We start from the raw sequence: 27,973 nt of genomic DNA, 5'->3' as shown, positions 1-27,973 counted from the left end.
ACATGCTAATAGTCAAAAATATATGTATGTTTTAAAAGCAAGTAATGGGGCTTCATCTACCATCGTTGGTAATAAAAAAGCAGACATCAGCCAATCAAGGTGTCTCAAAATGACAAGGGTCTTAGAAGCAGGCTTTACAGGAACATACTTGAGAGGCAGCAGCAGAAAACAGAGACCCAGCCACACAAGGATACAGAGGAAAGACATACGAGGAACACTTAAAATACATGTAGGGCAACAGATATCAAAGATCAAATATTTTAAAATATATTCTAATACCTTTAACTTGACCAGAAAATTATAAAGAACAATGTTATCATCACAGACTATACATTTATCCGATCATACACACATACTAAATGTATTAACTGACATTTGATATAAAAAAATAACTAATGTTTGAATTTTTATCAGTGCCATGTAAATTACTGAATACCAAGATTATTCAAGGTTATTTTTTATTGACACAATCTCTTTAAAGCTGCTTTTGTAACATTTTTCAAATCAGGTTTGTAAGGAAAATCCATCATATCAGGATTGTCACATTTTGTGTTGTGAGATTTATGTTTGCATCAGTATATAGAAAACACATTAGCTGGATAATAACACTTACTGATGGGTAATATTGAAATTACAGTGTCAAACTCTTTCATTAATTTTAAATTAACTTCCTCCCTTTTTACATTTGTCTCAAATTTTTGAAAGCAAACTTGTCAATTGAAGATTAATCCATTACTTCCAAATTCCAAGACCCTTTGAACTCTTAATAAGGTAACAGGCTTTATTAACTGCTTTTTTTATTTATTCCGCCTTTTTCTGTAAGACAATATTAAATATATAAGTAATAACAACGAAAACAGCTTTAAAATACTGATATATCCATTAAGTAGTTAACCAGATATTTAAGTAAACAAGTGTTGGTATTTACAAATATCAAAATACAATGCAAGGCTTCAATTTTAATTTGGAAAGAGAATGGAATCCTCCAAGTGCAACAACAAATATGGAGTTTATGATCTTGGGGGGATTTCAGCATAGCATTTAAAAAGAATGCTTCATCACGATCTACCTGTTTTATCTTAGCACATGAACATTGTAAATTTATTCTCTTACATTTTCTGTCTAATAACTGAAACATTCTGCTTAAAACCCATACCAAAATAAAAACATTCTAACAAAAATATGTATTGTTCAATTAGAGAATTCCAAGATAATTCAAGATATTTGCATTTAATTGAACTCTTTAAAATTGCTTTTGTAACATCAAGACTAGGTTGTCAGTGAACCTGTGTTAGGTTTTCAACCGTTGTTATGGTAAAATATATATTTGTATAATTAGCTGGTTAAAAAATATTAGTAAAGAGTAATATTTAACAGGTGAGTAAAATTAATTCAAATTTCAAATGTTAGAAACTTGTGGTGCTTTATTTTCCAAATCTGTGCCTCATTATTATTATTTTCTTTTTTTTACATTTTCCCCGACTTTAAAGCTGTGTGAAATCAAACTTGTCATTTTTACATGAATCCTTTATTTTAGAACTACTGTAAAATAGCCTGTTTTGTAGTTTTCAATGTTTCTTAAGTGAGTAATCATAGCTTGTTTGCTTATGCTCTTGTGCAAATCCGAAATTTAAAAATTTGGGTTGTTGTTAATTGTATATAGATAACTATGACAGCATAACAGTTTTCAACATACCATTTAAATATATGACGTGTGCTTTACTTTTGGGTTATACTAAAGAACAATAGCTTGTCTTCAAAAACAAAACAACACAAATTCAGTGTTTCCAAATTTGTATTTAGCACTGATGTATGCGGTATTGTTTGTCCTGCTAATTATGTGCTTCTGCTAAAATAGTACATTTTGTATTAACAGGGAAATGTGCACTGTGCTTTGAAGCTTTGAAACACCAAGTAAATTTTACTTCAGTGTTAACAAATGGAGCAGCTCAAGTCATCGCCAGTGCAGAAAAACCAAATAGCCACTTTTCTTGTAGTCTTGCCTCAATGTTAACTTGCTATAGCCGTTGCTAGCGTTGCCAGTCCTTCCACATCCCACAGTCCTACATGAAGAGCTGTGGATGTACCTATGAATGTGAACTGTATATGCAGGTTAAAATGCATGATATTATATATTAAAACAGCAGCATCTCACACCTGATTGGTCATATCATTGCACTGCCATAGCAAGCTCTAATCATGTACTTTAATTTCCAAGCTAAATACTATAGTAGCATGAAAGTAGCAATACAGTGATTCCTCGCTATATCACGCTTCGACTTTTGCGGCTTCACTCTATCGCAATTTTTTCCTCATACACGGTTACATCACTACGCATGCGCTTTCTGAGAACTTTTATCTAAGCCCCACGATGGCTCCTAAACGTGCTGCTTTTTCTAAGCCTTCTGACAATGAAACTAAGCGCCAGAGGAAGATGCTTACCATCCAGGAGAAGGTGAAACTCTTGGATATGATCAAAGATGGCAATACCCTACAAAAGCCTCCTCACGCATATGAAGAGACAGCGCCAGCAACTGCCTATCAAGATGTTCTTCAGCTGCGCACCCAGACACCCACTGCCTACTCCTAGTACTCCTTCAGCGGAAGAAGACAACGACGCACCTGCTGAAGATACTGCACCACATTGTCACGCTTGGGTCGCAGATTTGCACAGAGACACAGGAGGTTGTACAAAAAAAAAAAAAAGAACTTTATTCAAAGCACTGCAAACAAACATTTGTCTCTTTTCAAAAGTTTAAATGTGCTCCATGACAAGTCAGAGATGACAGTTCCGCCAGGAGCAGAGAATGTCTGAGAGAGAGAGAGAAACAAAACAACCAATTCCAAAGCTGAGAGGCGCTGCACAATACTTTTAAGTAAGCGGAGTACCGCGTGAGAGGTTTTATCGCACATTATAGCGCAAGTAAGAAGGGTAAGGAGCAATGTGAAGGTAGACTGTCAGCTGTTTCAGGGGTTTTCCCAGGGGCGTCTGTGTCCTCTGAGGGTGCGATCAGCGCTACAGCTTACAACCTGAAGACTCTCCTACTGAGCTCGTGCCTTCATAGGTTAGTGGTTGTGTGTAAGAACTGTGTGTGTGTAATTAAATGTACAGTACAATAATAATAATATTTGTAACGTCTAATATGTCTTATTTTCTCTTATTTTGTCTAATATATTGGGTAATACGAGTGTAATGGTGATTAAAGGGTGTTATTCCATGTCTAGAGGGCTCTAATAATGTTAAAAAACGTATTAAGAAGGTCGTAAACAGGTTTTCTATACTCTTAACTGCGAAAATATTCGATTTATAAATAAAGAATCCTACTTCGCGAAAATGCATTTACCGCGGTAGAGTCTGGAACGGATTAACTGTGATAAACGAGGGTTCACTGTAATGATTTTTTTTTTTGCCTTGAAATAGCAATGTGACTATCAGTGCATGCTCCCAACCTCTCAACCACTGTGATAGTCCTGCTAAGGCTGATCCGATGGTCGAATATATTATTTATCGCAAACTGCAGCCGTCACTTTTTTTTTTCTTGCGTACGTCACAAGAAAGCTGTCAGGCATTCATATTCGCAGTAAGAGGCGCTTGAAACTCCTTTGCTTATCTATACGTAATTTAGCAAAAGTGGAATGTAGTTGAAAAGGCAGCCTGATCAGTGGGTCATGCAAAGTTTGAATGGGAAGAGCTCAGATGTACAGTATCTATAGCACCACTCTGCTGTGGTGGTCACAGACTGAGCGTTGGAAGTGGGCTGGCGCTCAAAGCTTCAAGGGACCCCCCCCCCCCACTTTTAATATTATATACTAATATTTACAGGTGCTCCGACCTCCAAAAGGGAGCCTCTTATACCATCATGTAAAAGTAGTAAGTTGGGAGAAGGAACAAGATGCTGACTAAACAGAGTACTGCTAGTATTTTGGTTCCATTTCAAACACTGGCAGATACTGCAATTTCTCGGCTGTGAAGTGGCACGTCTACAAGCTTAAGTGGCTGACTCAGCATTTGTTTTTGGCACCAGCCAGTATGAAGGTCAGTGGCCAACAGATTTCAGCCTATACAAATTAAAACCGCTGAAAGAAACTAAGGTCCTCCTTTCTCCTCTGTCCACATGGAAGGTCGCTACAACAGAAATGCAAGTGTACTGTGTTTGCAAAATAATAAATATAAAATAAACTGGTGTACTTTACTTTAAAAAAAAAAAAAAAAAAGCCAGTGCCATTCTCCTCCTGCGTATACATTATATATTGCAAGCTCATAATACCAATCAGCACTCAGCTTTATACACATTTTGCAGCATATCATTTACATACATTATAAGAAAAGGCAAAATACATGCTATAAACAAGCCACTAACAAACACAAGCACAATTTTCTTTTTTTCATAAAATGTACCAAGTTGCTATTTTTGTTCAGAAGATGATAGTAAGAACAACTGTGACCATTATGTTTGAGTGAGTAAAAGTAATTATTAAGTTCCGGATTCTTTATATATAAAAAAAAAAAAAAAAAAAAAAAAAACTAGTTTCCTGCTAGAAGACATTCATTCAAATCCATTTTATGATGAGGCACATCTCATTTTAGAGTTTCAGGCCAATACTGCATCATTATTTGTAGCTATTTTAAATGTACTTGAAGCAAATCACCTTTAAATCATCGTAATAGCATTAGCATTGTGTACTGAGTTACACCAATCTATGAGACATCAAAACTACTGTGCCCAAAGCTAAAACGAATGCATACCATCCTATTCATCCAGTGTAGACAAATTCCACGGTACATGGGTAGAGCCGCTAATTATTTGTAATCCACAAGTATCTCTCTATCACTTAAACACTGTCCTCCAACGATGGTGTCGTAAATCGATGTTTTCAAATGGCAATGTGAACATTTAAGACTTTGCAGAGCCTTACTTCATGCTACAGTAAGTTAAATCATGCAGAATGTTTAAATACAGTCATATGAAAAAGTCTGGGAACCCCTCTTAATTCTTTGGATTTTTGTTTCTCATTGGCTGAGCTTTCAAAGTAGCAACTTCCTTTTAATATATGACATGCCTTATGGAAACAGTAGTATTTCAGCAGTAACATTAAGTTTATTGGATTAACAGAAAATATGCAATATGCATCATAACAAAATTAGACAGGTGCATAAATTTGGGTACCCCAACAGAGATATTACATCAATACTTAGTCGAGCCTCTTTTTGCAAATATAACGCCTCCTATAGCCTTCAATGACTGTCTGGATTCTGGATGGAGGTATTTTTGACCATTCTTCCATACAAATCTCTCCAGTTCAGTTAAATTTGATGGCTGCCGAGCATGGACAGCCTGCTTCAAATCATCCCATAGATTTTCGATGATATTCAACCCAGAGGACTGTGACGGCCATTCCAGAACATTGTACGTCTTCCTCTGCATAAATGTCTTTGTAGATTTCGAACTGTGTTTTGGGTCATTGTCTTGTTGGAATATCCAACCCCTGCGTAACTTCAACTTTGTGACTGATGCTTGAACATTATCCTGAAGAATTTGTTGATACTGGGTTGAATTCATCCAACACTCGACTTTAACAAGGGCCCCAGTCCCTGAACTAGCCACATAGCCCCACAGCATAATGGAACCTCCACCAAATTTGACAGTAGGTAGCAGGTGTTTTTCTTGGAATGCGGTGTTCTTCTTCCACCATGCAAAGCGCTTTTTGTTATGACCAAATAACTTAATTTTTGTCTCATCAATCCAAATCACTTTGTTCCAAAATGAATCTGGCTTGTCTAAATGAGCATTTGCATACAACAAGTGGCTCTGTTTGTGGCATGAGTGCAGAAATGGATTCTTTCTCATCACCCTGCCATACAGATATTCTTTGGGCAGATTGTGCTGAATTGTAGAACGATGTACAGATACACCATCTGCAGCAAGATGTTTTTGCAGGTCTTTGGAGGTGATCTGTGGGTTGTCTGTAACCATTCTCACAATCCTGTGCATATGCCGCTCCTGTATTTTTCTTGGCCTGCCAAACCTGGGTTTAACAGCAACTGTGGCCTTCCATTTTCTGATTACATTCCTTACAGTTGAAACTGACAGTTTAAACCTCAGATAGCTTTTTGTAGCCTTCCCCTAAACCATGATACTCAATAATCTTTGTTTTCAGATCTTTTGAGAGTTGCTTTGAGGATCCCACACTGTCACTCTTATGAGGAGAGTCAAAGGTAAGCACAACTTGCAATTGACCACCTTAAATGCCCTTTCTCATGACTGGACACAACTGTCTATGAAGTCCAAGGCTTAATGAGCTAATCCAACCAATTTGGTGTTGCAAGTAATCAGTATTGAGCAGTTACATGCACTCAAATCAGCAAAATTACAAGGGCACCCAAATTTGTTCACAGCCAGTTTTTCATATTTGATTTAATTTCATACAACTAAATACTGCTTCACTAAAAATCTTTGTTCGGAAAACACCCCAGTACTCAGATGTTCCTAGGAAATTAAAGACATACCACTGTTATCTTTTTTGTTGAAAGTAAATTATTATGCAGGCTGGGAGGGGTTCCCAAACTTTTTCATATGACTGTGGACGCAATTCCCAAAGTCTCGCACTGAATTTCAACCATTCTACTCCGATGAAAGTTGTCCCTATGATCCTACTAGCTAAACAAATTCAAACAGAGAAGGTAGCAAGTCCAAGCCCTTATAGACAGGTTTATCAATTGACAATCCAGGAGTCAGCATGGGTTTTCCATCACTCTCCTCTTACAAAACATTTTCAGTTACAATAAAAATTATGTTGAATATGCACATGTCAAATATCTATAAAATGAGGCACGTGCTGAGAGTCTGAAAGGGGCAGAGGCTGTTTCAGGATAACAAGACGTACAAGGAGCAGGAGACAGACATTTCATAATAAAATTAAATAATTCCAGTTTTAAGCTACGATTATATGGGAATTGAATTTCATCACAATTGGAAGTATTGCATCTATTTTTTTTTAAATCTCGCGGTGTAAACTTAAAATGACCCTGGCTCTTTCAAAAACAAAAAAGTCTTTTATGACTATCACATTAATCCCATTGTGAATTAGTTCAGAAATAGTTAAATCAGACCCTTTCAATTTTTTCAAATTTTGTTATACTGCAGTCTTGTACTAAAACCACTTGAATCAACTTTCTCATCACATCATGTAAGACTCAATGCTGTGGAATGACAAAGCATAAACATGATTTTTTTGCAAATGTATTAAAAGTAAACAACTAAAATATTACACTGACACATAAAATCAGACCCCTGCTATGAAACTTGAAACATGGCTCATCATTGAGATGTTTCTAACACTTGTTTGGAGACCACTTGTGGTCTATTCAATTCATAGGACACGACTAGGAGAGGCACACACCTGTCTATAGACAGTCCCACATTTGACAACACGCATCAAAGCAAAAACCATGTCAAGGTCAAAAAATTGCCTTGACAGGTTACAGACAGGACTGTGTCAAGACCCAGATGTGAGGAAGGCTACAAAAAAAAATTCTATTACCAGGAGCACACTCACCATCATAATTCTCAGTTTGAAGAAATCTGGAACAACCATGACTCTTCCTAGAGATAGCTACCTAGCCCAACTGAGCAATCATAAAAGAAGGGCCATGGTAAGAGTGGTGACCAGGAACCTGATGGCCACTCAGACTGGGCTGCAGACTATGTGTGGAGAGGGGAGAAACTTCCAGAAGGACAACCATTACTGCAACACTCTAACGCTACAGGTTTTATGACAAAGTGGTCAGACTGATGCCTCTTCTTCATGATAATTATTATTGGGCTGACGTCTTCATCCAAGGTGATACAATAGGTTACATTTCTTTTGTTTTTTCTGGTGGGGCACAGGCAGGTGAAGTGACTTGGTCATGGTCACACACTGTCAGTAGCCCATAACTTCAAGGTTTTAAGTCCAAACCTTTAATCAAAATGCCACAATATCTGCCAGTAAGCGAAACAAGGAAGCCAGTTTCAAAGTTGCAAAATGGCACCTAAAGGACTCTCTGGAAGAGACAAGCTTCACTGGTCTTAAACCAAGGTCAGAGTCGTGTCTTGGCGAAACCAGGAATCCACTCATCACTTGTGCAATGCTATTACTGTACATATAACACTGTAACATGGCAGTGGCAGCATCAAATTGTTGGGCTGGACTGGGAGACTAGACAGGGTTGACAGAAAGCTGAACAGAGTAAAGTACAGAGATATATTTAATAAGCCCTTTGGAAATCAGACTTGGCAGATGAAGTGGCTTAGGGACAACTCTCAGAACGTTCTTGAGTGGCTTAGCTATAGCCCACACTTAAATCAAATCATATAAGACTGAAGAGACCTGAAAATATCTGTCCACTGATGGTCTCCATCCAACCTGACAGAGCTTGAGAGGATCTGGAGAAAAGAATGGCAGAAAATCCCTAAATACAGATCTGCAAACCTTGTTGCATCACAGAAGACTCCAGTATGCCAAAAATGCTTCAAAGAAGTACTGAGTAAAGGGTCTGCATAACTGCTTTAACGTGATATTTCAGTTTTTTACTTTTAATTTATTAATTTAATTTGGCACAAGGCTTCAACAGTTGCTGAAGGCACTGTTTACATTTGCTTAGAGAGCACAATGGTGCAAACAGCGAGAAGTTACAGATAATAGCATAATCGATTGCTTCTTAATGAAGGACCACACAAAGTCCCGAAAAAGGAATAGAGGCGGCTTTGTATTCAATTGAATGTAATGGACTTGGCTACATTTGTCTGTTTAACCATGCAAACACTTTTTAACCAGCTTACCTTTACCTGCGGCTATTCTACAAAAGTGACAAAAAAGCTGCTCCATCTGTTCGTTCCAAAGTTTGCAAACATTAATGATGCTCATCTTAAAACTGAAAACCCTGACAGACCACTCTGATTATTAATATTCATTACATTACTAGAAGCACATAATCTCAGAAACACACACTGTAGTTACCCGGGGATGGTAAAACAGCATACATCAATCAGCAAACACTAAATCTATTTACCACTTGGGTTTTGAAACCAAAATATGTTCATTATTGTAACAATCAAAATAAATACAAAAGGAAATGGGATCCAGTCTCCAGCTAGGTGTAATTAGTACAGGTATGATCAGTCCAAAATAGTGAGAAAAAAGGGAAAGAGAACAATAAGGCATCACGAGTCTGTGAAATCTGAATGTGACTTGGCAATTAAATATTGTATTACTGTCCCAGCGAACGTCTCCTCCAAAAACTGATACAAATAGATGTACAGTATGTCAAAACAGCAAATATCATAACATCACTTTATCAAACTTGTGACAAACAAAAGTGTGTTACAATAGCAGTTTGAGTTTGCATAAATTAAAATGGACTGACTGATCTTGGTATTCACTAATTTACGTGGCACTGCTATGATAACATTTGAATTTTTTTTTTTTTTAGCATTGATTTTAATTTTTTTGTTACTGAACAAAAAATACCAGTGAATAAATTTAGTACTTACACATTGAAAAAAAATTAAAAAGGTGGTCTTTGATGATCATATCATGCTATTATGAAATCCCTCGATTCATGTCTTGTGTAGACCTAAAGCGTGGGTGTGAAGAGAATGAATGAGTGGGTGACTAGATCAGAGAATCCACAAGTAAATGAGGAAGTGTGTCTGTTAAAGTGTGTGAGATGTGTGGATGGGGTAAGCAGGGTCTGGTCAAAAAAGTACTTCCTCTGCAAGAATATGACCCTAGGTTAAATTTATTTGATGACCTTACCCTATGGCTTAGGAATATACCCTCTAGATCAGGGGCGACAAACTTAAGGCCCATGAGCCAGGAAACTTTTTAAAGCAGCCTGTTTCATCAGTACTCAAAACATGTTACATAGAGCCTACGATGGTTATTAGATTTCTCAAACACGCCCTTTAACACGCATTTCACATACAGATTTGATCTCTACACAGATGTCTACTTTCTTCTGTCTGCACAGTACACTGCAGCTACAAACCTATAGTATGAATGGAAACTGGCTGTTTATAATGACACAAAAAAGAAAAAGTGAAAAGATGGTGATATGCCACATTGGCATTAAGAAATGTAGTGTTTTAGCATGCTGTCAAGGATATGACAGTCTCATAAATGAGATGGTAGCTCGACTTCACTTTGCTCACTTTTTAAGCTGCACAGGTATCAAGGCTAGCAACCTTTCCACAGCTTGCCTGACTTAACTGTTACATGTGGACAGAATATGCATTTCAACTCATGTTAAATGTGATCACTATTAATTTCTAACCAATTACAAGCGTAATTTGTATGATCCATCACCAGCGTGTTTACATATTTTTTTTTTCATGTGGACAAGCGCCACCCAATCGTTAAAAGTTCAGTTGTAAATAGAGGTAGGGTACTTTAGCCACAAATTCTCACATGTGTCTAGAGTGCCACTCTCATTTGACTTTATACACTGCAGAAATGTTTCGCTCAATGCTGATTTCAGTCCCATGGCTTCTATTAATTTTCACAACACCTGCAGTGTCCAAGAAAAGAAAGACAAGAGGCAGAATATACGATTGTGATGAGTAAATGCATACCTATGTGTCTTGTTTATAAAGAAAATTGATTGGTGATAGTTGCTTATTTATATATTCCGGATGTATTTGATAAATGTTATTTTTGGCCTTGAATAAAACTGAGTTTAACACACGTGCTTTACATATTACTGGATATTTTTCACATGTTGTTGAAAAGTTAATACATAAAACAAGATTTTATAAAATCTAAAATTACTCTGTCATGGTGCCAAGGGAGTAGCAACATGTTGGTCTAATACGAAGGTAAGAATTTCATTATACCATATATAGTACACGTAAGAATACTATTATTAATACACGTGCATTACCAAATACCCTGAGCCTAAGAGCAACTATGGGGTCTGAATTATCTTCTATAAAAGCATCTATCTAGTTCTACCTCTCTTTTCTTCTCAGTCTGTTGCAGCTCCTTCTAACCTGTGTATTCTAGCACATACTGGAAATGAGAGCGACAACTTATCTAAATGCCTAATAAACTGAAATAAAATAAACAATAATACAAAACTAAAAACAAAAATTTGCTAAAAATGTAAGCTGTGGTATCAAAGAAAAGTAACTTAACTTTTCTGGAAGTTGGCTATCAGTAATCAAACCCCTTAAATGGAAGGGAATCACATACATATAGAAGGGGTGATGAGAACACCCAGGCTAATATCTGCTATAAAGTGGACATGTACAGTGTATGTAATAAGCTTTTTGTTTCACATACGCGCAATGCCCCAATGGCAACAATTGTAAGCATTAGATGAAAACAATATTTCTTACAAGACTACTGCATAAAGTTTCACTTTATAACAAAAGGTCTAGACAATGAAAAAAAACTAATTTATTTCAAACGTGCCTGCTTCTTAAAGAACATAAAGAGCTAGTCATTACTGAAAAACAAATAATAAATTAATCTAACTCAACCCTACTGAACTTTGTAAAGCACAATACCTCCAGAATGTTGATTGTGCTTTATACTAATCAAAGCTATTTCTTTTAAAAATTGTGAGGCATTTCAGTTGTACTTTATACCATACTGATGGCTGGTTACATGAGGATTTTATGTAAACCAGGTTGTTAATCAATTGAACTAAATGCAAAACTATAATATGAATGTTCACTATATTATATGCATTGTGACTAATAAGGACTGGACAAATAGACAAATCTTTACATTGTGCCCTGAAATCATAATAATACTGGGAGAGATTATGGAGAAAAACCTACAAAGTACAACTACTTTCAAGATGGATACAGTATATGTTCACACACAAGAAATTCAGGTCCTGGAACTTCAACTATACAATCTACCTATTTAGAAAAGAATGGTTCTGCCACATCATTAAATTATACGTAAATGCTCATTACAACAGTTAATGTAAAGGCAAAGATGTTTTATGTTTTTAATTTTAAAACCTCCCCAGCAAATTCAAAATAGCCTGAATATGATTCTATGTTATACCAGTTCAGATGGGAGGGACGAGACTAATAGAAATGTTCATTTTTGCCATATGCATAAGAACAGCCTTATAAATATTTCATGAATTGTAGTCTATGTTGTAAGACAACTAGAAATGGTGTATGCCAATACTCTTTTAAAACTCCTCATATACAGTGAAAATTTCAACATGCAGTATCACTGCATTAAAACAAAAGTTTGGTGCTTCTGATTCTTTGCCCTTTAAATAGCTGCTTAAAAAAAGATTAAGGAAATGACGGAATAGTGGCGCATTTTCACTGCATACATAAAAAAAATCAAATTCAATATATATTCACACACCACATTTAAATTTATAATGTAAAAGCAGCCCATACTCCAAGCACTACACCAGAATATATTGCTTTAAATAATTACTTTTGTAGTGAATAAAAAAATCAATGTCCAGAAATTAAACTAGCAAACACTGTCATTGTGAAAAAAAAATGTCATCACTTTCAACTGCCAGAATATCTAACTTTTACAAACATTGACAAAGCAAAGCAACATGTGTATTATCACAGTAGTCCCAACTTGCACCTTCAATGTTAGCATAGCCATAGTTGGGCTTCGGTGTGCAGCTGCGTCTGTGGCATTTCTCCTCTGTTTGGCACCTTTACCTGGGCATTAGGTCTTTGTAAAAAAAAGTTTGTTCTATGCCTTCAAAAACCAGTACAGATATCAGCTCCTTTTGTATATTTGGAGAAATAAACTTTGAAGTGGTTAATTACAACATATTTAAACATTCACAGAGGAAGAAACAGCAAAGTCGACTTGAAAAGAATTTAAAACAAAATTTTGTTTGCATGTTTTCTTATGGGTGCCCTGGTTTTCTTTGACAGTCCAAAGAAACGCAGGTTAGATTAACTGGCGATGCTAAATTTGCCGCAACGTGTATGTTTGTCTGTGTGTTCATTCTCTGATAGGCTGGCGCCCTGTCCAGAAATTGTCCGTGCCTTGGGCCCTGTGCTTTCTGGGACAAGCTTTTAGCTGCCTCACGACCCTGCTCAAGATAAATTGGGTCTAGAAGTTGGATGGATTATTCTAGCATGTATATACGTACATATGTATATTTATTTTTACACTCCACTGCAAAGCAAAGTAGTGTATGTACTTAATATATTGATTGAATAGCTGTAATATTATGCTGTCAAAATTAAATTAATCTGAGCAGCCAAAACATCTGTAGTCAAAATTAGCAAATCTGAAATGGACTGTCACATGTGCTTTTTTTTTTTTGTTTGTTTTACACGGAAATGGAAACTGCTTCAAAACAGATTAATTTTCCCAGAGTTCCAAGTGTATATTGGAAATAACAGTGGCAATACTGCTACGAATTTTAGGATTTAAAAAAAAGTAAACTTTTTTTTTTAATTATTAACATAACAGAAACACAATACTAGAATTATTTTCACTCTTATTTTCTGTGACAAATCCCTTGATCAGTATATACTTGAAAATTTTCCAATCAATTAAAGCCCTAAACAACTCAACCATTCTTTATGCTGCACACTGTGGCAGAACATTTCTAAAACCGGGAGTAAAAAAATTTTAATTTTGCATAACATGTGCCATTAAATGAATTGATTACAACACACTGACAAATAATATATATATATTATATACACACACACACAAAACCAAAACTGAACATCGAAATTTTGTTTTGACACATTTCAAGAATGTGTATAAGGAATCCTTTGCATATCACATCATCATAAAATTATGGTAATTCGAAGGTTGGCAAATTAATATAACTATAAACACAACAGAACTAAACTGGCTAAGTCAAAACCACTGTGAACGTTCACTGTGCCCATAAAGCTTGTGATCTTGGGAGTGTAGCACCCCAGATTCAACTGAAAGGGCATTTATGCCAATATTTAAGACGACGACTAAATTCACACCCACAAAAACAACGTATAAATAAAAATGACAGTCGAGTATACGCATAAAACTATATCCACCTTTCTTCGATTGTGTACGTGAGAAAGGAGGTAGTGCTGATTTTGGTAGGGAGCAGAGATAATCGCCAGGCTAAGAATCACCATTTCTAATTTTCATGTGTGTTTGAAGATGTGTCTTAATACAAGCGTGATCATTAACGACCCTGTATTTGCCGGCTTCTATGTAACGAAGCTTACTTTAACCCAACTGCGTAACAAACGCGCAGTTCTCACGCCTTTCTAGGAGACCATTTCCAGACTGGATCTTATTTATGATTATTTTAAGAGACAGCTAAATATTACACCAACTCTCTCTTAAAAGTTATTATAGTTATGTGTAACATTTTCATTTTGACCCAGTGATCAAAAGGCTGTGTTCCGGATATATTTATGTCTCCTGATTAAAAATGTGTGGCTTTGTTTGAACAGAAACAAAAAAGGAGTTAGATGTGATCTGCCTAGAACTTGATACGCAGTCTGCTCAAATTGCCTCTAATAAAATAATCACTGGAGAACAAAAATGAATAATTGTTCTTATGAAGAGATTTTTGTAACAAGCTAAAGCAAACAAAGCGCGGCCTAGCCAGACGAGCCACAGATCACGGAGCCACGGACTTTCCCGAGAACAGCGTACCGAGTTTAGTCTCTCTCTACTCGGTAACACTTCTCTCTTACCCTACGCCTCATTCGATGCCACAGGCCTTGCTCCCACCCACAACCCCCCTCTCCACCAGCCTCCCTTCCTTTCCTTGGGATTCCGTACTCCGACAGACGACACATACCTGCTATTTCGTTTTAGTTTTTAACATATAAATGGCGTTTCTTACCTCTTTCTCCGTTGTTTCTCTCGGGCTGTACCGGGCGCGGCCTCGACACTCGCCTGTGTCTTCTGTTCGCTGCTCTGACGGAGTTCATTTGGGGAGTTTATTATTTGAAAAATAAATAGATGGAGCCCTCCGTCCTCTTAAATTCTTGCGCCAGCAAACCAATAGTCCAAACCCCTAAAAAAATAATCCCCCCAGTGCAAAAAAAGAAAACAAAAAAAAAAAAAAAAAAAACCAAAACCTCCCTCCCCCCCCGTCCACGGTGCCGGGGTTTGGTTATTTTATCGGTGTTAATTTTGTTGTTGTTGTTAAAGATCCCCCCTACACTCCTCTCACTCCGCTCCGTCTCTTTCTGGCAGGAGGAGCCATTGACTCTGATGGAGACATACACACACATCCACTCACAGGCACACGACAGCACGGGCCGGCCCCCGACCAATCATAATGCGCGGCTCATCCTTCCCTTCAGCTATTGACCAATAGTAAAGAGTTTTATAAAGGGAGGCTAGTTTTCTGTACTTGCATATAAGAAAGTAGAAATGAAATTTTTCAAAAAGTGCAAAGCATGGGTTGGGCTCCAAAGGTAGAAGTCTGTCTTCTTGACAGGCCGATTTCGTTTTTTCCTGTTGGCTTGTTTGTTGGTGTTGAGTTTGAGTTCCCTGCCACATAGGAAAAGCCCATTATAAAACCAAACACCAGAAAGGTAAATACTTTACTATTATTAATATAGTTAAATGTAAGTATCATGTCATTCCCGTTATATGGTAGAACATAGGAAAATATGAAATTTGACAAACGAAATGAGACCAGTCCATTAAGCTCATTTGCCAAGCTAACAGCTAAGCTGTCACAATACCTCATCCAGACACCTTTTAAGGGTTGTCAGGGTTTCTGCTTCAACTAGCCTACATGGCTCAGCAGTTTTTTTCCAGATTCCCACAACTCTTGCTTAAAGAAGTGTTACCTAGTTTCAGTCCTAAATATACTAAGTCTTAATTTACACTGGTGCCTTCAAGTATGTGATTCACCCTTAAAGTTAAAAGAGCCAGAAAGTTAAAAGAGTTCTGCTGGCTCTACTTTATCAATGCCTTTGTAGGTTTTGAAGACCTGTGTTAAGTCCCAGTGTTGCCTCTGAGGCAGATGGTGTGATGTGGGGTCTAAAGCTTTGGACCACAAATCCTGAGACTGTGGGTTCACATCCTGCTACTGACATTGTGTGACCATGAGCATGTCACCTCACCTGCCTATTCTGTAATTGAAGAAACAAAAGAAATGTAACCTTAAACTGTTGTAAGTTGCTAAATGAGTCACTATGTCTGTACTCAAGACTAAACAGATTTAATTCTCTGAGTCTGTCAGAGTGTAAGTCTTGGGATGTGTAATAATGTAGACAGCTGTCATAAAGATAGTGCTGGGGGGTTGGTTGAGGGGTTTACGGCAGACAATCGAAAGATGGCAATAAGGAAAGAAATGTTAACTAAACTGGAGCATTTTTGTATAGTTTGATAACTATTACAAGTTACCAGAAGTGGTGAAGCTTCTGTGTATAAGCATGGATGCTATTAAACTGCCCCCCGCTTTACATCTTGATGGATGTATCTCTTCACCATCAGAGCAATAGACAAAGTGGGAGAAACTAAAGTTTATACGCAATTGAGGTATGTAATATGTTTACTTCGTCAAGGGAACTAATCACGATGATCTGGAACTGGTAATAAAAAAAAGTTGAATGAATTTTGCTATCTGTGGAATAACAAGGTTTGACAGATGTATTTTTCTTTCCAGATTTCAAAAGGAAGATGAGACCTTTGATTGTTTTTCAATGGACCTTAAACCAAAGGCACAAACTTGTAATTTCAAACACTTTAAAGACTTAATTATACGTAAGCAACCCCTGAGAACTGAACCCTCCACCTGCACCCTTGACCCAATACCAAGAAATTTTTTCAAAGAAGTATCAGACGTGCTAATTGATAATGTTCTTGACATAGTAAATTCGTCATTAGATACGGGGGTCTTCCCAGACTGTCTTAAGACTGCTGTAGTTAAACCCCTACTTAAGAAAAATAATCTTGACCCCTCTGCTCTTGAAAATTTTAGACCCATCTCTAACCTGCCTTTCTTAAGTAAAATTCTAGAGAAGGCAGTCATTATACAGTTAAATGACCACTGCAATAAACATGCTATTCCTGATAAATTTCAGTCAGGTTTTAGAACAAATCACAGCACAGAAACTGCACTCGTTAAAGTAGTAAATGACTTGCGGGTAAATGCAGACAGAGGCCATTTATCTGTTCTCGTCCTCTTAGATCTGAGTGCCGCATTTGACACCATTGATCACAATATTCTTAGAAATCACCTTAGTCAATGGGTGGGCCTCTCTGGCAGTGTCTTAAATTGGTTTGAATCCTACCTTGCAGGGAGAAAATTCTTTGTTAGTTGTTGTAATTACAACTCAAGGACACATGATATCCAATATGGTGTTCCACAAGGCTCTATCCTGGGTCCGCTGCTTTTCTCAATCTACATGCTTCCATTAGATCAGATTATCTCAGGGCACAACGTGAACTACCACAGCTATGCTGATGACACACAGCTGTATTTATCAATAGCACCTGATGACCCCGATTCTATTGATTCACTAACACAATGTCTGACTTGTATTTCAGAATGGATGAATAGTAATTTTCTCAAGCTAAATAAAGAGAAAACTGAAATCTTAGTGATTGGCAATAATGGATACAATGAGGCTATTAGAAATAAACTGGATATATTAGGATTAAAAGTCAAGACGGAGGTAAAAAGCTTAGGGGTAACTGTTGACTGTAGTCTGAATTTTAAATCGCATATTAATCTGATCACTAGGACAGCATTTTTTCACTTAAGAAACATAGCAAAAGTTAGACCTCTTATATCATTGAAAGATGCTGAGAAATTAGTTCACACGTTTGTTTTCAGTCGACTAGATTACTGAAACGCAGTCCTCTCAGGAATACCCAAAAAAGATATAAATCGTTTGCAACTAGTGCAGAATGCAGCCGCTAGAATCTTAATAAGGAAAAGAAAATTCGAGCACATTTCTCCAGTTTTGATGTCACTACACTGGTTACCTGTGTCATTCAGGATTGACTTTAAAATTCTGCTTATGGTTTATAAAGCCTTAAATAATCTCACCCCATTTTATATATCGGAATGTCTGACATCTTATATTCCAAATCGTAATCTCAGATCCTCAAATGAGTGTCTCCTTAGAATTCCGAGAGTAAAACTTAAAAGAAGTGGTGAGGCGGCCTTCTGCTGTTATGCACCTAAAATCTGGAATAGCCTGCCAGTAGGAATTCGCCAGGCTAATAGAGTGGAGCACTTCAAAAAACTGCTGAAAACACATTATTTTAACATGGCCTTCTCATAATTTCACTGTAATTTAATCCTGATACTCTGTATATCCAGTTCATTATAATAACTATCCATGGTAGCTCTAAAATCTGTACTAACCCCTATTCTCTCTTCTGTTTCTTTTTCCGGTGTCCTTTTGGTGTGTGGCTTTCGCCACCACCATCTACTCAAAGCACCGTGATGTTCCAACAGTGAAGAATTAAAAGCCAGAAGTCTGCATGTCCATCATCATCAAGTCCTTCCGTGAGAACCCTAGACACAAGAGGACTATTTCATTTATGTTAGGTAGAATGCCCAGAGGGGACTGGGCGGTCTCGTGGCCTGGAACCCCTGCAGATTTTATTTTTTTTTCCAGCTGTCTGGAGTTTTTTTTTGTTTTTTCTGTCCACCCTGGCCATCAGACCTTACTTTTTTTATGTTAACTAATATTGTCTTATTTTAATTTCTTATGTTGTTATATATTTTTTTTTATTAATTACCGTCCTTCATTATGTAAACCACTTTGAGCTACTTTTTTGTATGAAAATGTGCTATACAAATAAATATTATTTTTATTATTATTTATTATTTATGACAGTTGTCTACATCATTACTGGATGCATCTCGTTGCACTCTTCTGCACAGCTTCAAGTGCTGCTATGTCTTTCATGTAGCGTGGTGACCAGAACAGCACAATGCTCCAGATGCGGTCTCGCTTGTTCATTATAGTCTGAGCATAACATCTCTTGATTTATATTCAATAGTTTTTACAATATAACCTAACATTTTGTTTTCCTTATTAATTACTTCTGCAAATTACTTTGATGATGAAAATGTTGTTTCAACAAAAAACTCATCTTCATGTATGTTTTTAAAGGAAACTAGCCAGAGCATTAAAAACTGAGATGAACAGTCCAAACTGGATTTAGTATTACTGTAATATAATCTGGCATGGTTTAGTGGTACAGTAGTTAGCAATGCTGCCTCACAGGTACAGGAGAAAAGTTATATTCCCAGGCTAGTGACTGTCTTAGTGAACTTTACACATTCTCTCTTTGCCTGCATGGAATTTTCTCCACGTACTCCAGTTTTCCCCACTAAGCACTGGAGAGTCTATCTGTCTTGCCATGAACACACTCTAGTTCTCTCTCTTAGCATTTTATTTATCATTCCTTCATCTCCAAGCTTCCACAGTTCATTGTTTGCTATATTATTGTAAGATTTTATCTTGGTCTGCCATCCTTGATAGTTCTACTCCAACGTTTTCAACATCCACCCTGTTTTGTAATTTTATGATATGGTGGTCACTTTGACACTGTTCTGTAAAGTCTGTCCTCTATACTTCCAAGACGTTTCTGGAATCAACCTGTTTGTCAAACTATGGACACACAACTAATCAAAGGTCAAATGACTCCTAAAAATGATATAGAGAACATTAAATCAATAAAAGCAACAAAATTAATAATAGTAATTCCTTAATAATTAAGTGATAAATACAGGCTAATAGAAATCAGAATAGCACCAACCAGCTAGCTATCACATTCACATAAACCAATAGGTGCATGAATCATCATAATACTAATCCTTTGAATAAACAACAGGACAATTTATTGTTCTACAACATCAATATTCTGTATTTCATTTAGAATAGACATACTTGTCCTGAAACCCAGAACTGGAATTCTCCACCTCATACAGGAGGCTTTGTGGGATCTAGCACCGAGGTGAAAAGTTTATTTGCACAATTGTTTTTTGACATGATTGGCCTTTAAAACCTCAATTCACAATAACTGCAGGGTTATAGGATGGATTTGGTGCCAATGTCCTTAGTATTCTATATGCTTATACCTCAATGGTGGTGACAGGTATATTGGGACACATTTTACCCTGGAGAATGGGATACGTTATTTCCCACAACCCTGTTTTATGTTTTGTAGTCATTACATTAGGTAAGGCTAGATCTTTATCACTAGCCTTATTTAATCATATTCTGTTATTGGTAATATGATGAATCATGCACCTATTGTTGTGCTAGATGCTAGTCTGATCCTCCTGTGTTTATCACTTAATCATTGAGGAATTACTATTATTAATTTTCTTTCATTTAATTTGTTTGATGTTCTTAATACCCTGTCGAGGAGTTGTTTGATTGGTGATGTGTCTATAGCTTGACTAACAGGGGTTAGTTTTATATGAAATATTTGATTTCCAAGTTGTACTGTGATGTGGGATACTATTTAGAGTACAACTGGTTTAATTTATATATTGGTTGGTTTATCAAGTGTTGCAAAGTAAGTTCCTTGCTTGCACCCACTGGTGCTAAGATAAACTCAAGCTCCCTAAAACCCTGAATTAGACAGAGCTGATTTAGAGAATGGATGAATGATTATAGCCTGTTGTATAAATTGTCTCATCATATAAATTTGTTTTCATGCAGTAGGGCATTACAGATTTTCCTTTTGCTCAGGTTCTTTCTGTTCACCAGTGCAAAGGTGCCATTTAATGAATACAGAGGAATCTTTTTTTTTTCTTTCTTGTAAGAAGCTCATAGACACTTTTGTTCATGCTCCACCAAGCAGGCTTCCTCACTGAGGCACTACAGCATTAACAGAAGGGAAACCAGATCTTCAAAGAACCGCACAACAAATCATGTAGCAAGCTGACAGTATGTGCATTTTTTAAAATTTTAATACTATATTTACACTATAAAGAATACAGTTTACACATACACATACCTTTTTAATGTCAAAATGGAAAATTATTTTTCTATCAATAAATGCAAGAAATATTGCTTCTAGTGTTGTCTGATGATGTTTTAATGATGAACATAGTGAGTTTCTTGCAGATTTTTATTCATTCATTCATTCATTCCAACACAGGGTCATGGTTGGCCAGTTCCTATTCCGATCACATCGCACACAAGGAAAGACCAGACCCTCTCATGGATGGGACACCAGTATGAAAACTCAAATATGCTCTCATACAGGGTACGTTTAAAGTTACAACCCTGTCTTTGATATAAGGTAGGAAACTGGAGACCCAGGAATAGCCACATAGATATGAAGAGAATACACAGACTCCACAATCAGTTACTTTTCAATCAATTGCTTTTCATTGCCTTATACAAGCACGCCAATATGTTCAATAAAATCTGCACATTCCTTACTAGTCTCTGAAAGCTGATGAGACCCTCTCTCTTTGGGGAACTAAAAATTGACAATCTCTTTTCTTTGTGGACCTGAAAGCTGAGATTCACTCTGACAAGCTCTTTGCCAGCGGCAGAGACTAGTCTGTGAAAACTAAGAAGCAGCTATTAATTCAAGAACAGAAACTCTCCTGCCAGAAAGAGCAACACTTTTCCCTATAAAGTTGTAGAGGACACCGCAAAGAGCCTAACAGCAAGCTAAGAAAAGCACAGCACACAACAGACAAAGGACCATGTCACAAAAGGATAATGCACGCCAATGCAAAAAGAATTCTTCACTTAAACCCAAAATAACAACAGGAACAGCTCCACTCATCATCGGACATCATCCCAAGAGACCTGGTATTGTAAAACTGTTTATATGTGTCAAGATAAATTAGCACTGAAATAGCCAGCCTCTTCTGTGTTATATGTTTGTCTGTCTCATCTGTCTTCTGTCCTGTCTACTATGTCAAAATATATGCACTTATCATGTTTTTGTAATCGGGTGGCACGGTGGCGCAGTGGGTAGCGCTGCTGCCTCGCAGTTGGGAGATCTGGGGACCTGGGTTCGATTCCCGGGTCCTCCCTGCGTGGAGTTTGCATGTTCTCCCCGTGTCTGCGTGGGTTTCCTCCGGGCGCTCCGGTTTCCTCCCACAGTCCAAAGACATGCAGGTTAGGTGGATTGGCGATTCTAAATTGGCCCTAGTGTGTGCTTGGTGTGTGGGTGTGTTTGTGTGTGTCCTGCGGTGGGTTGGCACCCTGCCCAGGATTGTTTCCTGCCTTGTGCCCTGTGTTGGCTGGGATTGGCTCCAGCAGACCCCCGTGACCCTGTGTTCGGATTCAGCGGGTTGGAAAATGGATGGATGGATGTTTTTGTAATCATTGTGTTTATCAATAAATTGTATTATTCTGTTTCTTGGAAACAAGTGTACTTCAGTTGCCTTGATGTAATGGTTGGAGACCCCTTTGTACACAGAAAGAGAAGGAAAATAAAGTGTGAGTCGTACAAAATTGTTTAATAAAATACTAGCATTGGAAAAGGCAATAGTGATAATTAATTAACCACATTAAAATTCTCCCCTCTTTCTACATTGATTTCTTCACACATGTATAGTGCAAGTTCAATGCATTTGCTATTTCACTGTCCGTATATTCTAGTTTACCTTTACTGTTCCTAATACTTTTTGCCTCCTCCTTGATCATTCTCTTGCTACTAAAATATTGAAGGAATTTATTTGGGTCATGTTTTGCCTTTTCTGCAGTATTTCTCTGCAGCTGTCTTTTAGCCTTCCTATGTCCTTTTTAACCATCATTCTCATGTTCATATGGCCTACGTTTAGTGCTGTAGTTACTACATCTTATACAGTTGCTTATTTATCCATCACAGAGTTTTCTTTAATTTCTTACTGCTTCTACATTTTGTGATTAATTTGTCCTTTATTATATGTAAAGCACTTTTAATCTTGCCCCACATCTCCTCAACTGTGTCCTCACTTAAAAGCTTATTCCAATTTATCTTACTGAGGCTTAGCCACATCTGTTCAAAGTTTGAGTTAAAAATTGAATTTAACTGCATTCTGTAAATAATCAATGTATATTTTTTCCTCATGGATCACACTTACTTCCAAACTACATTGTCTCTCAACAGCGCATTGGGTTTAGGCACTTTGGTTTCTGCTGAGCCAGTATCTAACTAGTAACAGATATTGATATCACCACAACTCTGAAATGGCTATATTTTGTATCATCTCTGTAACTCTTACTATAACTCTTCTGAATTGCACTTTTTCTTTGTCCCAAATGCTGCTGAGATCCATCCAGACCCCAATTAAATTAAGTGGTTTTGAGAATGTTCTGTTAATAAATTTGTTATGAATCATTTGAAGTGATTCTGATTATTCCTAAATACAGTAAATTAAGTTGCTGTCGTATTTGCCTGATGTTTTTCTTGGTTGTTCATAGTATAGAGATAATCATTTAGCACCACAAGTAACTAACAATAGATATAAAGTATGGGTGTCAAACTCTGCTCTTGGAGAGTTGCAGTGGCTACAGGTTTTCATTCCAGTCACACTCTTAATTAGTAAGTAGTTCTTCTTCTTCTTCTTCTTCTTTTGGCTACTCCTGTTAGGGGTTGCCACAGCGGATCATTTTTTGTTATTGCAGCTAATTCAACAGACTTCTTTTGCTATAATTATAACAGATTTGTCTAATTATTTTTTCTTAACTGACAGTCAAACAATAAAGAGATACAAAGTAAGCCAGCAGGTGATTAGCTAACTCCGAAGCCTCAAACAGTGCTGGAGGGCCACCAATTTTACTCCAACCAATCTCCTATGTAGCTTTTAATGAAACCAATTATTTAATTAAGTGGCATGTTAATTTTTTAATTCTGTCAATATTTCTCAGACCTTCACATTTTTCTTTTCATATATTTTTTGAGGCAGATATTGTATGGATGAGACAAGTATAAATTGAATCTAAATTAGCCAGCTCATCTGTTGGCTTCCTTTGAATCTCAATATTGTTTGACAGATGGTTAAAGAAAAAATTAAAAATCAAAATGTAAGTCAATTAAAATCAAGGCAACATGGTATGTGCTATTAGTATTATTAATGGGCTAGTAATGGTGAAAGTAGCTGGAATGAAAACCTGCAGCCCTCCAGGAACCCAGTTTGACACCCCTGATCTGCAGGGTCTTACTGATGAAAGGCAGAGATCAGGTAGTGGATAAAAAAAGAGATCTGAAGACATTACTTATTAAATGAAGTACTGTGATGATAGTCATTAAGAAATGGAAGAAACATTGCACCAGCAGAACAATACTAAAATAAAGACAAAACTGGTGACTGAGAAAGTTAAGTAGAAGCCTACCAAAGGGTCAATGGCAACCTCAAAGGACATGCGTGAATTTATGGAAATAACTGTCTTCACCTTGTGTATTAAAACATTAAATATATTCTCACTGGATAAGCTGACAAGTTAGAAATGTTTGTTGTAAAAAGCAACATACAAGCTAATACAAATACTGCAAGAAGCTACAACACATCCAATGTCGTAATACCCCATGCAAAAATGTGGTACAATATGATGAAACCAAAGTAAAAGTTTTCATGTCAATTCCAAAACATATGTTTAGCACAGAAATTACACGTTATAACTAAAAAAAACAATCTGCCCAGCATGTTTCTCTTTAGCAAGAACTGAGACTCTAGTAGAAAGGTAATAAAGAATGTCACTTTTTAGCATGGCAACAATTCATATACATAGCCATCTTATCCGAGGAATGAATTGAAAAAAAGGAAGATCAATGTCCTGGAATAGTTCAGAGCAAGTCTAGAACTGAACCGTACAGAAAATCTGTGGATTCACACATGCATGGGTGATCCCTTAGCATTTTGACTAAGCTTAAACTCTTTAAGATGAAAAGATATTAGTGAGCCCACTTAATATTAGTTAAAAGGTGTGCACATTTATGCAACCAAGGCACTGAAAGTTTTCAGACCCATCTCTATCAAATCAACCCCTAAAGGCATGCACTCTTTAGGGCATCATTACATTATTCATATTTGCACATTGTCATTTTTGGACATTCTGCATTTTAATACCCTCTAGTAAGGCTTTCACAGGTACAGAGCACACAGTGCCTGCCAAACAAGTGATTGAAAATCATCCTAAATCTAAGATGAGAGCAGCAAGAATCAGCTAGGCATTGTAAAAGTGGATTCTGAAGAGATGGACTGTAGCTACTGCATGGACTCAATAATAACAGTGGTTTACCTTTTGTCCATACAAACATTATACAGAAAGTCTCACAGAATATGATAATTGGATTAAGAGATGAGATTAAGTTCCTGAGTAAACATACAGGGTGTATGAAGCATTAAATTTCAAATATAAGATGAACAAGATGGAGCATAAAGTGGAGTCTAAAATGAAAGCAGTTACTGCCCAGCCAGAAGACATAAAAAGCTTGTTAACATCCCTTATCAAATAACAGGAACAGATGTAAATTGAGACAAGTTTTACATCTGAGCCAGGCTATGCAAAATAAAATTTCAAAAATAAAGCTTGCACGTAGCACTTAATTTTACCTAAATTCATATAGGAGGTTCTTTACCAAAATTCTTGAAAGTGCCATTAGGATAAACCTGGTAGTTGATGGAGTGCATTGCTTACTTTGTACTGAAAATGTTTCCCCAAAAACGCCATCACTAAATTCATAAAATGCTGCACAAGAGAGAAGGGTATAGTTTTGTATGAAGATAGCAGTATTTCTTCTGACTTTAACACAAAGGTCATTGGAAAAAGGGCACCTTTTAATTATATTAAAAGAATGTTCCAGCCAAAAATGATGTTTTTATATATGCTACTTACCCCATATAGTTAGTAGTGATGGCCAAGAAAAAAATTTAATCTTTTGGAGAATGAAGATAACAAGCTTTCTTGTGAAATAATATAAAACATCCATGTACACTTGTCAAGTTATTCATTTGCATTCTCGCAATGAACAAAGCACATGCATTTTTTGTTAAAATATTTGTTAAATAAATACTTCCCGGAATAGCAGAGCAGTACACACAGAGGAAACACATTCACACAGGAGCAAGCTTTTGAACCGGAAACAGGACTCTTGACCAATGAAGGAGGGGAAGACCACATGGAAAAAGTAATGATTTTTTATAAATCAAAATTTTGAGTGGAATATACCTTTAAACAGCAATTGCCCTTGTCAGGAATTGGCTGTGTTCTTATCTGTTCATCTAGTGAGTGAAAGTGACCATTGGAGAGCAATACACGTTTAACACACACTGAGATAACTGAGAAAGCCTGAAAAATCTTCTTAAACATTAAATAAATAAACACCAAAATTGCAGGATGGGAGAATCGGCAGGAAAGGGAAAAGAATTATGTATCCAGCCAAAATGAAACTGACCATTGAAGAACAAATACATGTTTAGCACATTGGATATGCCGAGAAGAACTTGAAGAATTGACTTACAAAGTGAATAAATAAACACTGAAATGTGGGCAAAAGTGGAAAAGAAAGGACCTTATAATGACATTAATTAAAAAGTTTGTTATTTCTCAAGTCAGGTATGTTTTCCCATTCATGGTATACATTGATCTCCAAGGAAAATTGTGTTTTTTAAACATTTCTTATAAATTTAAGAATATTTTGCATGTTCTTGTAGTTTAAAATGGTGTTTATGGTGCGCTAAAAAAAAAAAAAACTTACCTGGATAACATTTATAACTTTAGTAGAGACGATTGGGAGCACATTCATACTTCAGCTTTCTGTCCATCTTCAATTGGGTTGTTCACCAGCTACAAGCTATAATTTCAAAGTATCACAGTTACCATAAGGGGATTGATCATAACTTGATTTTTTTAAATTTTATTTTCACATCTCAGATATGTACATTTTCAAAGTATTATGGTAGAAAGGCATGTTAAACAGCTTCAGACACATGCATAGTTTTGTTTAATTATATTTCCTCTTTTTCCAGAAAGCTACACCCACAACGGTCATTGTAAGCAGACATGTGAATAAGGATGTATCCTTATCACAGGAAAAGTGTTTGTTGCAAGGGACTGTCGTGTTGCTGGTGCCCATTGCTGAGTGGCATTTCAAACGACTAAATCCTTGAAATGCTGTACATTATCTTTGTTTGAGTAGACTAGATAGAGGGAAGGGATAAGGAGCAGGATGAGCTACTTTGTTTCTTTCTCACTTATGTTTATGTAATTTTTTACTTTTAGATCACTGAATGAAAAATTATTCTTGCAAATTATTTCCACAGTTAAAACAGTAACAAGTAAAAAAAAAAATAAAACCTTGGAAAACCCAAAAAATCAAAAAAAGGTGATAGATGTTGTTAAAAAATATGAAAAGTTAAAAACAGAAACAGACTCACTGTATTCACTGATTAAGCTTTATAAGTTAGAAAGTCAAATGTATCAAACACAAACTGAGTAAACTGGACAACAGATGACATCTTGTCTGAAGAAAGGGCCTGAGCTGCTTTGAAAGCGTGCATATTGTAATCTTTTTAGTGAGCCAATAAAAGGTGTCATTTTGCTTGACTTCTCATTGCATGCATCTTAAATCAATGCAGTCAGATATGGCTTTCCTACAGGAAACCCATTTAAATATTAAAGGCTAAGGTAGATAGACAAGAGAATGGGTTTAACAGAAATTTCATCCCACAAATGACAAAAAGCTAAGAGTAGAAATGTTAAATCATTGAGCAGCCCTGTTTGTGGTGTCACAAGAAACTTCTCATTCTGAATGGCACTATATTATAGTAGCTGGAAAAATCGAAGAAATTAAACTAATTCTGCTCAACCTATATGCAAGCGCATGGAAGGATCATTTTGCAAAACAGAAAATAACACTTAATAAAAATAGTGAATAGCAAGTAATTTAGTATCTCCTAGAACAAACACAGAAATAACTAAATAAGCAGTGTACAGATTCCATTTGTATTCTTTTTGTTATATCAAAATGTCACTATATAAGATATATATTGATCCAATTAAAAGAATAAGTGTTTTATATATAG

The 27,973-nt window shown here is 36.5% G+C and overlaps 1 protein-coding gene across 1 annotated transcript in view; it reads right to left on the bottom strand.

The window, feature by feature from the left end:
• LOC114665974 (F-box only protein 11) overlaps positions 1 to 15,230 on the bottom strand; it is a 115,629-nt gene extending 100,399 nt beyond the window's left edge. Inside the window, exon 1 of the mRNA XM_028820664.2 lies at positions 14,849 to 15,230. Coding sequence (XP_028676497.1) covers positions 14,849 to 14,936 — 88 coding nt within the window. The 5' untranslated portion in view covers positions 14,937 to 15,230. The remainder of the gene's footprint in view (positions 1 to 14,848) is intronic.
• Between the last annotated feature and the right edge of the window lie 12,743 nt (positions 15,231 to 27,973).

Source organism: Erpetoichthys calabaricus, chromosome 15 (genome assembly GCF_900747795.2).
Source record: "Erpetoichthys calabaricus chromosome 15, fErpCal1.3, whole genome shotgun sequence".
Lineage (NCBI taxonomy): Eukaryota > Metazoa > Chordata > Cladistia > Polypteriformes > Polypteridae > Erpetoichthys > Erpetoichthys calabaricus.
Note: the sequence above shows the minus strand (reverse complement) of the source record. Positions and strands in the feature narration are given on the sequence as shown.